Genomic DNA, 14,781 nt, shown 5'->3' on the forward strand with positions numbered 1-14,781 from the left:
AAGTGCTGACACTGAACTCCTTGATAACAGTGAAGAGTGAAGCAAATTGTTCATTTTTTTTAGAAATCCCCCCAAACAAAGCTTCTCAAGACTGAATGAATCAACACTTTTGAGCTGAGTCATAGCCGAGGGATGTCCCTCGGTGTGTGTTCATGCTGATAAAAAAAATCTAGAAGGAAACAGAAAAAAAAAAAAAAAGAACCAACCCACATGTCATGTCCTCTTTAAGAGCCAGAAAAGCTGTCAGAAGATTTAAGATTAAACCTCACGAGAGTCTGTGGGTGTGGAAAGTCACCAGCTAGCTAATATTAACATAGCTTGCAACAGAACGCTGTTGCTAGAAATAGGACAATCGCATCACTACCACTAAGCAATTTGCATTCTGTGGACCAGCCCCTAAATTCCTCCCGGCTCCTTCTGCCCTTTGGGCTTTGCATTTCTGGATGCTCTTAGATGGTGGGTGCTCGAACTTGGCTGTCTGGTTTCGTCAAGGACCCTACCCAAAAGAGGAAGCAGCAAGAACATTTGCTTTGTTTGCAGGAAACTGATCGAGCTACAAGCAAATTTTAGACATCTGAGGAATTGTGAAGCTTCTCGACTTCATATGGTTGCTGACAGGGTGGGGCAGACAAGAACCTTCTTACTTTCCTCACCATGGATAATCTGTTGCCTCAGTCTCGATTCTCTTATTTCAAAAAATATCCTCTCCATGCAATTAGGAAATATCTATCGATGCTGAGAAACCAAAAAGCTGAAGAGCAGGTATATTTTATTTATATTATCTTTAAGGCTAACCAGTGTCTGCTTTTGGGTGTTGCTTTCATGTGACTTAGTGATTTAGCTTCTGCTGTCTTACATGTTTATAGGCACAGGTCGGCTCCTGATTGCAGCTAGTCAGATTAGCAATCACAGAAGCAAGCAGGCTTGTGAAGATTTATTTGAACTTGGAACATTTGGATCCTGACATTAAGCTCCAGTTTTATAATGAAACTGTGCGTTTTCTCTTTTTCTGAACAGCTAGAACAAACTACTCTATCAGAGTTAAATTGTAGACTCCTTGAAAGGTTTCTAGGGCTGCAAATACAATTTTAAAGCTATTAATATCTTGACAAATGAAAATATTAGACCCTAGAAATAAATTTGTCTTCTTGTGTTTTTATGGCTATGTTCATATCAACAGGATTTGCAAAACAAAAAACACTGTGTTGACTATAAATATGATAGTCTCAAATACCACTAACGAGCTATGACGATTGTTCAGAAGTAATTAGTCATTTTTTTAAGTGGAGGGCAGGGTATAGGGCACTGCAGTTTTCAGCCTTTTTAGCCAATCAAAAGTTATGGGTTCTAGTAGTAAACTCTAGCATGTGGGAGTATAAACATTACCAAAAAATGGTTAAAATGCCTGATGACTTCTTGTTTAAAATCATGCTTTCATCTTATTGTTTTGAAATGTACTTCATTCTAGCCCTTACAATCTATGAAAAGACATTTCTAAAAACTGCATTTCTGAATTGTACCAAACTGTAAGAAGAAATAGCTGTATGTGATCTACTTAAATCTGGTGGCTCATTTCGGGAAAAGTATGACCATGGTAAAGGACAAATGTATATCCACATGGAAGAGTCATAAATTGCTTGCACATCATGCTTCTAACTAGAACTGCAAAACTGTATGGGAGATATTAGTAGTGTTCTGTATTTGAATGAGATGACCTACTTTAATAAAAACACTTCCAGGAAGTGAAAGCAAAGGTCAGCAGACAGAAAATCCTCTAATGACAGGTTTTCCAAAAAGTCAATGCTTAATTTGGAAGATGAAAATCATCATTACTGTTCCAGAGGAAACTGCTTTTATGCCGTGCTCTAGTGATTTCACAAGAGCTGGAAATTCAGCGTGTGCTTACAACAGGGATTGGGCTGGTCCAGTTTCTCTCTTCCTTAGGCCCCGTGTCCCGATTACCAGAGAAATCGTTTGGTTTCCCCAGTTAGCGTGTGCTTGCTTTTGAAGTGGAAAGCCTGAGACCTGGGTGGTGATCCTCTGAGTTGCGGTCTACCATGCTCATTAAGACCCCATCACAGGCTTCTTCAGGCCTCATTATAGGGGGTGGAGGGTGGGAGTGCTGGAGAGTAGGGAGTGGCTGAAAGGATGGGCTGGAACTGTGGAATGTGGATTAAGTTATCCCCCCCCACCCAGTGTTGTGAGTTTTCAGAGCTGTGTCTATAGTGTTTATGCAGTTTATTTACTTTGTTTGTTTAAAAAAAAGTTACAAAATGCATTCAGAAGAACATTAGAATATAACATGGATCCTCCAACTTGGACTGGGGTGGGGGTGGTCCCCTCCCCAGTTTCCAACCATTTGGGATGACCTGGCAATCAGGAATGTTATGCTGGTTTTTAAACATTCTATACAAATTAATGGAGAAATTAAAAAAAATAATAACACATTCAGTTCTTTTCTGAAACCAATTAACAGCTCTGCAGACAGACTGTCTCACAGAATTAGAGAAATGAGGTCAGAGTCAATCATGGCTAACCTTGGAAAGCTTCTTGGAATGTTATAAAGAAGGTTAATAATGTCTATAATTTTAGGAGCTGCATATTTGTTGTCTCTAATGCCTACAGTCCTGTAATATGAACTCTCAATATAAATAAAGGTGAGGGAAGTAAAACAAAGACCTCAAGAGCCCTTGCCCAAGACCACCTATCTAGAAAGTATTGAAGGAAGATAATTCCTGTCTGCCTGTCTTTAAATTTGACCCATTTGGGGGAGCCTGATTGGCTCAATTGGTAGAGCATGCAACTCATGATCTCGGGATCATGAGTTCTACCCCCACACTGGTAGTAGTTTACTTAAAAGAGGAAAAAAGTTTGACCCATTTTACCACGCTTGATCTCTGAATGATCTATACTAACACAGTGATAGCAACACAGCAAACTGCTAATCTTTCTTCTAGAAAGTATTTCTAACACTTCAGATGTCCACATGCCACTGTCATAATTCTTACCATAAGTTTGTGGTGTGATTAACTTCTTAATATTTTTCTATATTTGCATTTAAATCATTTTGCCTTTTTTTTTTTTGCTGCTTTTATTATGCACTACATTAATACACTGCATGACCTTCTAGAAGGGATAGCTGAGCATAACTGAGATATTTTTCACCAATCAGGAAAATGCTTCATTAGTCGATATTCTCTAAATCCTTTGACACATGGTGACGATTAACTCCAGAGACATGCATATCTCTTTCCATCAGATTCCACTGATATGAATAATGGGCAAGGCTTTTTTCTTTACCTGTTAGTAAACTCATGCATGTGCGCAGTGGCTATGCCGGGGATGAGCAAGTACACAGCCATGATGCCAATCCCCGGGTAGAATCTTGAACCACATTGCAAAGCGGTTGCCAAGCAAATCACTTACTTTTTAAACTTAAGTTAGCTTGAAAAGAACATTTTATGTAACTACTATAAATGAAAAACCAATGTCATTTGTTGTAAACAGAAGAGAAACATAAATATAGTAAAAACAAAATAATATTAAATTTTAGCTAGACACAGTTACCTGGGAAACCTCTGAGCCTGAAACCTACTCTTTTCAGATCAGCATCCTACTAGACAACTGAGACATTTCTCCTGGGCAGAGATAGAAGGGACTGAAAAGATAGCCAACTTTCTCAAGTCCAAGGAATTTGTTGTTATTTAATGCGGTGTCTGCAGGCTACCAGTGGGTCCCACCCATGTTGTGTTCACCCACTTGGAAATTACTATCCCTGGCACACTATCTGCTCTTCATCTCTGTGCCTTCAAAGACATGCCTCCCTATAACCTAGAATTCTGTCCTTTAGTGACAACTTGCCCATCTGGGGATCACCTACATCCCTCAAGACCTGGGTTAAATGGGCTCTGTAAAAAAAACTTTCTCCAGCTTTGCTAGGGAGAGTGAAGCATAGCTCTTCCTTTTCCAAGATATTCTGTCTGTGTCTAATACGGCTTCTTATTATATTGTGTGTAGTAAGTCATTTGCTTCCATGTGTATGTGAACCCAGGCACATGTGTCACAGGGTGGTATCTTGTTCTTTGTTCTCTCAGACCCACCTTGGAGCCTGGTACAGGCCAGTGTAGCAGTGACTTCTAACACAGGCAGATTGCCTATGGAGCACACTTCCTTGCACACCACACCTTCCTACCCGTGTCTCAGTTGGACCTGGAAGGCACCCATATATCCCAGTCAGGGCCATTGTTACACTTGCCTTGTCCACGAATGCTTTCTTGTTTAAAGCTTCTCCTCAGGATTCTTTCCCCTTGCACTTGGTGTCATGCCAATTGGTGTGACCTAAGGGCTGATTTGTTGGGAGTTTTCATCATTATTCTTAACATGATAGGCCAATCAGTGGGTGGACAGGTTACTTATCAAAGTGATACCAAAGATCTTATCCTTTGCATTCCTAGACTCTATTGTAGTAGCTATTTCATAAAGCCAACTCCTTAAGTAGAAAATTAAGGTAATTAGATGCAGGTGTGGAAGTTTGGGGACATTAGACAATGAAGCACTTCTGAACACCATTATTCAAATGATGGTGGTGGTGGTGGTGGTTGGTGGGGGACATAGCCTGAGCCTCAGCGAGCTCTCGGATGAGTTTGGGCAGGTGCATGGACACATTCATGAGGGAATAGATGTCCGAGCTTGTGGGAGAAGTGAGATTTGCAGGCAATATTCTCTTGAGTACTGGAGCCCAAGCAGCCTGCTCTGTGACTCAGGTGACCAAGTGGGACACTGAGTGAGGAGGGGAGAATTTGCTCTACTTCAGGGATGACTATAACCTTGGCTTCAGCCAAGGTGAGGCCTATAGAGAACTGAGGGCCCTATGAACCCTCATGGAATGTTGCTCTTAGGGAATGCTGCTTTTTTTCTTTTTCTTTTTAAAGATTTTATTCACTTATTTGAGAGAGAGAGAGAGCCCACATGAGTAGGGTGGGAGGGGCAGAGGGAGAGGGCGCAGCAGACTCCCCCACTGAGCAGGGAGCCCAACATGGGCTCTGATTCCAGGACCCTGAGATCATGCCCTGAGCAGACGCTTAATGGACTAAACCACCCAGATGCCCTAGGGAATGCTGCTCTCAAGGGGCAGCACCACTGGTATAGATATTATTCATGGGTGCTAGCGTCAAATAACAAGAGAAGACAGTTTGTGAGCTTATATGGGACAGTCTACTCTCTCTCCATTGGTGAGCTCCTCCATTTCCATGGCTTGAACACTACTTATTTGCTGCCAACTCCCAAATACTTATCCCCAGTGCACTTCACCCTTGCATATACAATTGCCTGTTTGACATCTCCATCTGACTGTCTCATCCATTTGGCAGACTGAAGGAACTCAGAAGCTCTGTCCTCAAACCCGCTACTCCTACTCCTCAGGTCCATCAATCAGCATGAAAGCTCAAACCACAAACATGGGAGTTGCCTTGGTACTTCCCCCTCTCTTCCTTACCTCCCCTTTGCAATCTCTCTCTCTCTTTCTCTTAATATTGTATTCATTTATTTGACAGAGAGAGATCACAAGTAGGCAGAAAGGCAGGCAGAGAGAGAGGGGGAAGCAGCCTCCCTGCCGAGCAGAGAGCCAGATGTGGGGTTTGATCCTAGGACTCTGAGATCATGACCTGAGCTGCAGGCAGAGGCTTAACCCACTGAGCCACCCGTGTGCCCCAAGAGCAAAGTTTCTAATGTTCAAATGCAATCCAAATATTTAACAACCAACTTTGAGGTTATTCATTAAGTAACCCAGCAAGAAATAAAAATCCCGTGACCCTGTTTGAGCTAGAAACTTCTTCTTAAGCCATTGAAAAGAGACTTTAGAACAACCTCCAACAATACTTCTAAGTTCTGAACCATCTAAGTTCTAATACTAAGGTTCTAAACCTTAATTAAAATATACCTACTGTTCATGCCCCCTGGTCCTCAAAGACCACTCTCCTCATTTTAATCAGATTCATCAGAGCAGGTCTTGAGCCAGATTCACCTGCTGTGACTGCAGTAGTGTAGTTTTTGGCTCATTTTATAAACATTTGAGTACAGCTCTTTCTACTCACTGAGACTGTGAGTATCACAGAGGGGCTGCCTATTTCATTTCTATATTTTTATTCCTTATAAATATGCTGCACACACAATATAATATGAAAAAAATTGCTTTAATAAAGGAATGGAGGGATTGCATTAGACAAGATGACCAAGCAGAGCTCTATTATTCTCCATCTTCCATCCCATCCAGGTCAACATTTTTTGTCCATATTTATATAAGGACATCCACAATAACATGATTATATTTTCTGATAATAAGAATATAGAAAGACAGTAAAAAATATTAAGTGGATTGATTTTGTTGGAAGATATTATACCAGTTCAATGGTCAAATTCCAATATATATGTGTCAGACACACACACACACACACACACACACATAAATAATACAGGTATGTATTGTATATATGCTCCTGGTCCCAAAGGCCAGTCTTCTTATTTCAAGCAGAGTCTCTGTTAAATAAGCAAGACATGTCAGGTTAGCTAGCTCATAGATGATATTGCTTGTTCAGAAAGAAGTCTTTCTATCCAATAGAGCAAAGCACCATCAGCTTGGATCACCCGCAATCCTTATCTATGAATTAACCATCCTGTGTTTTCTGATGCCTCATCTGTGGGACACATAGAAGAAGAGATGCAAGTCCATAAGCCTACTGCCGGGCAGGATAAAGTGAAGGACAAGAGCTCAAACCAGTAGACTCTTCTCTGTCTTAGTCTTTCATCAGGGAGATTTATTTGTTATTGACAAGCTGTCCTTCAGGCGTTACCCGCCCTCTGGACTCAGCCTATAGAATCCTCTTCTCTTTGTTTAGTAGTCGTATTCCCCCTTTCTACATCTCTGCGAAGACTCACAATAGACCCTGGAAAGGGCACTGAACTTGGGGTCAAACAGGCAAAATCCAGCACTGATCCAAATGAGCTATATGACCTTAGACAAACCTCTTAACCTCTAGTTTCACAACCATAAAACAGATTGTACAGTTTTCCCTAGATCTTGCCAGCCTCTGTTTACTAAAAATAACCCAATTTTCACCATATCTCGCCCTCCCCTGCATTACAGTATCTCGGCCCCCCCACCTCCCCAACCTCCACATTCACTCATTCAGTTCTGCGTATGTCTCACCTAGTACATGCTTTATTTATGTTTGGCACTGGAATAAAATAGCAAGTGAAAACAGTCATGTTCCCTGCACCGGGGGGGGGGGGGTGGCGGGGAGATTTTCACTTAAAGTAGAAAATTCTGACTGCTAAGAGGAACTTGGATTGTAGGGTAATGAGAGAATGCAGGCACACAACTTCAAGTGCTATTGCCGTGGTCCAAGCAAGAGAGGGTGACACAGCAGGGTTGGCAGGTGAGGATGGAGGGTTTTGGACAGTATTTTAGATGTACTAGAATCAACTAGTCTTCTTAAGAGATTGCCAAGGGGGGTGCCTGGGTGACTCAGTGGGTTAAGCCTCTGTCTTCGGCTCAGGTCATGGTTTCAGGGTACTGGGATGGAGCTCCTCATGGAGCTTTCTGCTCAGCGGGGAGCTTGCTTCCCCCTCTTTCTCTGCCTGCTGCTCTGCCTACTTGTGATCTCTCTCTCAGTCAAATAAATAAATAATAAATACTTTTTATAAAAATACAAAACTATAAATTTAAAAAAAAATTAAGGACTCCCTTCACACTCCCCCAAAAAATGCATGTTGAGATTTGAAACATTACATAAGTATTTTGAGTGGCTGATGCAGGCTCCAAGGGAAATGATGTAATTTTCACTGCAGCTTGGTTTAAGAAATGTTAAGAGGCTTTAGTTCCTTAAAGTGAATTGGTTATATCTTGAGCATAAACCAAAGTTATCCATTTCTTAAAGCCTCTTTAAAAAAGTCATGAAATACTATTGATAGTTCAAATGACATCTCCGGGGGAGATTAAAGGCATTTGGCCCATGTCCTTGTGCTTGGGTAGGAAAAAAGCTTTTATCCTCTAGAACCAAGAGGGAAAGACTATCTGGGAGAATGTAAGATAGAGGGCAGAGATTCCACCACACTCCCCTGCAGAAATTCACATGATTATATATAGGTAACACCGGCAGTTAAATTGCTATAATAATATGAAGCTGAACCTTAATACTGCTGACTATTAAATGTGATGTTAAAAGTTGAATCATTTTATTGTGGTAATTACAATGGTCACCTTTATCTGAAGGGAGAAAATTACAAAGAAAAAAGGAGCTAATTACAAAGAAAAAAGGAAAAAAGCCTCCAGTGTTTTTCTCCATGTCTTCATCCATTCAGGCTGCTTTAACAAAATCTCATACACTGGGTGGCTTATAAACTTATAAAATATTCTTCTCACCATTCTGGAGGCTGAAGGTCTAAGACCAAGGGGCTGGCAGTTTCCATGTTTGGTGAAAGCCGGCTTCCTGGTTGCAGACTTCCGGCTTCTCAGTTGTATCCTCTTGCTGTGGAAGGAGAAGGAACTAACTCTTCAGGGTCTCATTTTTAAGGGCATGGATCCCATTCAGGAGGACTCCATCCTCATGACCTAATCACCTCCCAAAGGCCCCCTCCTAATACCATCACACTTGGGGGAGGGTGGTGAGGTGGGAATTCAACATACGAATTTGGGATGGGGGGACACAAACATTCCGTCTGCAGCTCTCCAAAACCTTCAAGATGCCTGAGAATTGTAACTGATGCTTGACTTTCTAGTCACTGGCACCCACTCTCTTGTTCTTCCCCTCTCCCAAACTCGTCTTCTCTGTCTGAGAAAATGCCACCATACATCTATTATTCTGGCAGAAACCGAGGAGCCATCTTTGGCATTTTCTCTTCCCTCAGTCAATATCTAATTTATTGCCAAGTCCTTTCAGTTCTCTCACCTACTTAGCCCCGAAGCCATCATTACCTCCTGTCTGAAATATTGTAACAGCGTTCACCTTAATATCAAGCTCCTTCTAAAGCTTCCATTCCCTTTTCCTGCATTTAACACTGACAAGTTCATGCTTATTATGATCCCATCTGAAGGTGTTCCATTCTTCTTGTCCATAGTATCACAGATCATCTAACACTTTTATAAAGAGTTAGACATAAACAGAGATACCTGGACCCTGAGTTGACTTCTGAGCTATTTCTAATCCTGTTCCCTGCTCCTAAACTTTCCTAATCTACTGTACAGATGCCTTTGAAACACAGGAGTCAGTAAATGGATAAACACCAAAACCTTTGTCTTGGAAATAAGCACATTAACTCAAATGTTAGTTGACCCTTTTTTGTGGGCTACAATGCAGCTTTTTACGCACATTCCTAAACTTGCTATCCTATTCTACTTCTCAGTTTGTCTGCAACATTTTATTTGCTAACTGTTGTTCAGAATGGAAGATGACGTATTTTCTCACCTCGTATGACAGTTCCATGCTTTAACAGAAAAAGAAATGAACTGCCCACGTATGTTGTACTGTTCACAATTTGCTGTGAAGAGAGCAGAAAAAAATGCTGGAATTAGTTCTCTCCTGCAAATTCATTTCCAGGCAGCAAATTCATAAGGCTATTTGAAGATGTGCAGCTGGGATTATACGTTCTAGAGTAAGGAATTTTACAGTTTTATTAGATGCCTGATATGTGCCAGGAACTTGGCAAGTTTCTTTATATACATTGTTATTTAATCCTCACAATAACTTGACAAAATTGGTGGCATTATCCCCTAATTTTAGGGATGAGAGAACTGAGGCTTAAAGAAGTGAGATGACTTGGAACATATGCATAAGTGATGACAGTAAGATTTTATCTCCAGGTTTGCTGGTCTGTCTGACTCCAAATTCACTGACTCTGATTCACTACCTCATGGTGAGATACTTAAGACTGACAGGGTCCTTTTCTCCCCTTCTTCCCCTCGCTCTTCCCTTTCTTCCTTCTTTCCTTGGTATTAGGTCTTATTTCATTTATTGAGGATACAGGGGTTAAAAATAAAAATTGTAACTATTCTGCAGGGAAAACACCTTAAATCCTCTTAGGTAGAGATCCACGTTTCTGAGAGGTATTAAAAAACAAAATTCAACTGAGTAAATTTTAAGGACTTTATTGACTTTATTCATTGATTCATGAATTGGGCAACATCCCATTTAGCTGATAAAAGCTCTTTGGAGCTGTACAGAATGAAAGACTTTTACAGGCAGAAGGAAAAGGGACAGGAACTTAACGCTAGTGAAGAGTGGATCAGTTGTGGCAAGGTCATCTTCCTTCAGGGGACGGCAGGGGTCTATCAGCAGATTACCTCACTAGTGCTGACCAGGTAATTCCAGATTGACGGATTTAAGATTCCATTCCTGCGTGATTTGCTGAAACTCTAACTAAGTTGGGTATTAAATCTCAGTTTGGTGACATGGGCTTAGCATAAATGATTCCATTTGGGTACTCTTGTCTCTTTCATGACAATTCCACCACACACACACCCTCCCCCGCTTTTGACAAGACTTTCAACCTGAGAGACATGGTTCAAATTTAAGGCATCGGTGCCACTCCTAGCTACTTTTCTGACGTTCTTGCAATTTTTGTTGATCTTCTGTGCAGTATTCACAGATCATGGTGTCTTTCTTTCTTTCTTTCTTTCTTTCTTTTTTTAAGATTTTATTTATTCATTTGACAGACAGAGATCACAAGTAGGCAGAGAGGCAGGCAAAGAGAGAGGAGGAAGCAGGCTCCCTGCTGAGCAGAGAGCCCTTCACGGGACTGGATCCCAGGACCCTGGAATCACAACCCGAGCAGAAGGCAGAAGCTTTAACCCACTGAGCCACCTGGGCACCCCTCGTGGTGTCTTTCTGCTGAATCTTTGTGGTATTCACAGGGTATGACTTCAGGTTCACATTTTTTAAGTTGGTAATTCTCTTTGCTCCTATTCTGATGTTCAAGTCTTAGGGAGGTCATTTGCTTGTTGGTAAGTGGCTGGGAACAGGCATTAAGGGCTTTTGAGAGAATACAGCATACCAGGAAGGCTACTATGATTACCATAAGCAGGAGAATTCTCAATGTCTGGGATGTACTTTGGAGCCATGTTCCCTCCAAGACTCTGAACAATCAAAATCACGTAAGTTGAAGAAACACCCCATTGAAGGAGTCTCTTTCTTAAGCCAAGTGGCTTATTCAGTGATCTTATGTAGCTGAGTTTCAACTTCCCCAGAAGTGTTAATCTGAGTGCACCTGGTGGTATTTGCCACAGACACCTCCTTGCTCAGCTAAAAGATAATCAAAGGCTATTCTATTATCAGGAACAACCTTGGTCAGAGAGTCTAAGGATTTTTGTTAGACAGCTGTTGCTTTAGCAATACATTCTGCAGTATTTCCAAGAGTTAAGGAGAGGTTCCTCTTTTTTTTAATTTTTTTTTTTAATAAAGATTTTATTTATTTGACAGCAGAGAGGGAACACAAGCAGGGTGAGTGGGAGAGGGAAAAGCAGACTCCCCACTGGGCAGGGAGCCCAAAGCAGGGCTTGATCCCAGGACCCCAGGATTGTGACCCAAGCCGGGGCAGACACCTAATGACTGAGCCACCCAAGTGCCCCTAAGAAGAGGTTCCTGGTCATAACCTCATTTGCACTTACTCCTAGCTGGAGGACAAGTGATCTACCAAAAGAAGCTGATTTTGAATCATAAATGCTTCCTGGTAATTTCCACTTGAGTCTGTGGCTCATGACTGGGAAAAGTGACAGCCATGGAGGCTTGTACAAATTTAAGGGTATATAAGCCGCACAGGAAATTTTATTCTGGTCACCCTTTTCTTTGTACACAGCCTAGATGCAACATTCCCAGGTTTGGGATTGTTAACCAGAGACAGACTCTGAGGGTTACGGAGTCTGACATGATAGAAAGGGGGCTAAGTTCCAAAGAACTGTTCCAGAGAAACTGAGGCATTATAAATTAGGGAGAAGTCTATGATGGGCAGAACTATAAGGTCACCAACATCATGTCAAATCAATAGTCATTTGTAGCTTGGATTACCCCCCCTTTGTAATGGCCCAAGATATGTGAACAATGGCATTATTTTTCCAGGCCAGAGCAAAAGGCAGACAAAGGATCACAAAGACCTTCATGGTGTAAGAATTAGGAAAAGGATGGTCAGAGAGGGAAGAAGGAATGGAAAGAAATGTTCTTGATCCTCTTGATCCCATGTCTTGTAAGGAAGTGGGCTACCTTGATGTCAGCTACTTTCTTCCTAGTCATTTTTTATTTGGAAGTCTCCAGCTAGAGTGCCATTCCTGGAGTCTGAAAGGAACCTTTTTTTAATTGGGAGATGTGGTCCCAAAGTTCAAATCCCTGAAGTTTGACTGCCATATGGGTAGTAAGGAGGATCTGGTATAGCCCCTTCCAAGGAGATTCGAGATAGTCTTTGTTCTTAGTAATTCCAATTCAGCAAAATGGGAGAAAATTGAAAAAGTCTCTGCTGAGCAAGGAGCCCAGTGTGGAGCTTGATCCTGGAATCATGACATGAGCTGAAGGCAGATGCCCCACCGACTGAGCCACCCAGGCACCCCACCTCCATTTTAAAAAAAATATTTATTCATCTCAGACAGAGAGCATGGGACAGAGGGGCAGAGGAAGAGGAAGAGGGAGACTCTCAAGCCGACTCCTCACTGAGCACAGAGTCTGAAGCAGAGCTCAAGTCCACCTAAGATCATGACCTCTGCTGAAATCAAGAGTTGGACACTCAACTGAGCCACCCAGGTGCCCCAGCAATCACCCCCATTTTAAAAAAAATGATTATAGTAAGGCTAATTTGTTTGCATTAAACTTGGCCTGGTTATTTACAAAATGCAGCAGTAATAGCAATTGATAATATATGCTCTTTTGAAGCCAGTTCTGTTGGAATTTTACATAAGGAATCTCCACCTAAACTCTTAAAACCTTTTGAGGCCAAGAAGCCAAACCACAGACTCCCCATCAGATTCTACTGGCAATATCTATAGCTTGGGTGAACTCCTCTCTTCTCAAGGTCCACAAAATATCCTCAGGTTCCTGGGGCTGCCAGGAAGTGATCTTCCCTACTTATCTGGTAAATCTGCCGGGAACCCTGTAAGCAAGGCACCAGTCAATTTTTCCAAGAGGCTTTATTGGTTCCATAAAATCAACCTTAGATCTTTAAAGCTATCTGGTCATATTTGAGTGTCTCTCAAATATGACATTCCAGTGAAAGCCCTGGCAATATAACCAGTGTTTCCAGTGGTGTTTTGTTACAAGGAGAAGAGATTCTTACTGAACTAATGTAAATAACTAACTATATTGCCATGAAAAGAATACTCAAGAGTTTCTGAATTCTGGAGGGATTAGGTAGGTGAGAAAAGTAAATGTTTTATATTTGTTTGCCAAGTTATATCTTACCAAATTGCTGTGAGTCATAGATCACTTAAGAGAAAAGGTTTTTTTAAATCTTGAAAAAAAAAAATTAAGGAACCAGCATTGTTACAGAGAAAAAGTCACACAAATTTATGTTTATTCAGTCCTGCATAGTTAAGTTATTCCGCTTAAATCCAGTTTTTCCATTAGTTCTGCAAATTCTTACCCAGTTCACTTTTTATTAAAAACCTGCGATTGTCAAGTCCTTACCGCAAATTTCCTTGACGATGAAGCGCTACTGCAGAAGCCTCAGAGTAAAATAGTAACTGTAAGTGACAAAAGACTTTAAAATGGCCATGGTTAAAAACCTAATGACATGGCATTATAATGCAATCGACAAAGAAATTTGGTTATTTCTGTGACATACAACATTTTAATATAACAACTAGAATTACGATTGATATTATACCCGGACATATCAGATTCCTAGGAATTTCATATCATTTCTCAATACATCTATAAAAATATAGCTAAGAAAATCTGGCATCATTTCTCATTTGTTAATCCTTCTCATGTAATTTAACAAATCAAATAAACCTAATTAGTTTAACATCTCTCTTTTTACAAGAAGAGAGAAAAAGTCATTTGCAAATTTTTAGGGATCCTTTGCAGAATCCCAAACTTACTTCCAGCTCAAAAGACTTCCTTTAGAAATTTGATTATGGGGAAGTTTGTCAAAAATACCAAAGATTTAAAAACACTTGGTCGAATAGGACCATAGGTATCTGTGAAATAATACTCAGTTACCCATTTAATCATACTGATTAATCATACAGATTTTCTAGGTAAATACAGAAAATTAAATTGTTATAAACAAAACAAAACCTTCGCTGTTTTAATCGAGAAGAGAAACTTTTCTTAAGTAATGAACGACCTGGTAAAGACAATAAGAAATACAGGGAACTATTTGGACAAAACACAGAATCTTTGTTTTCCAGGTAGATTACTTAAAAAGTAAAGAAAAACCTTTTACAATCTCTTATATCAAGAGCAGACCAATGGGGGGCTCCTGGGTGGCTCATTGGGTTAAGGCCTCTGCCTTCGGTTCAGGTCATGATCTCAGGTCATGATCGTGGGGCTCTCTGCTTGGCAGGGAGCCTGCTTCCTCTTCTCTCTCTGCCTGCCTCTCTGCCTACTTGTGATCTCTATCTGTCAAATAAAATAAATAAAATCTTTAAAAAAAAAAAAAAAAAGAGCAGACCAATGGTCCAGGAAAGCCTTATCCTATAAGTGGATGAAAGAAAATTAAGTTTTAATTTTATTTAAGCATATTATTGATATCAAATCTTATTTAAAAAATAAGTCCATTAAGTCTATTCATTTTTAATTTTTA

General features: G+C 40.7%; 1 protein-coding gene across 3 annotated transcripts in view; it reads left to right on the plus strand.

Annotated features, from left to right (window-relative positions):
• Window positions 1–279: 279 nt before the first annotated feature.
• ATP2C1 (ATPase secretory pathway Ca2+ transporting 1) overlaps window positions 280–14,781 on the plus strand; it is a 169,710-nt gene continuing 155,208 nt past the window's right edge. The window contains exon 1 of one of the 3 annotated variants that reach the window (XM_059162586.1): window positions 280–762. In XM_059162586.1, coding sequence (XP_059018569.1) covers window positions 655–762 — 108 coding nt within the window. In that variant the 5' untranslated portion in view covers window positions 280–654. The remainder of the gene's footprint in view (window positions 763–14,781) is intronic. The other 2 variants (XM_059162585.1, XM_059162587.1) reach the window with 2 other exon arrangements.

The sequence above is a fragment of the Mustela lutreola genome, chromosome 2 (genome assembly GCF_030435805.1).
Source record: "Mustela lutreola isolate mMusLut2 chromosome 2, mMusLut2.pri, whole genome shotgun sequence".
Classification (NCBI taxonomy): Eukaryota; Metazoa; Chordata; class Mammalia; order Carnivora; family Mustelidae; genus Mustela; species Mustela lutreola.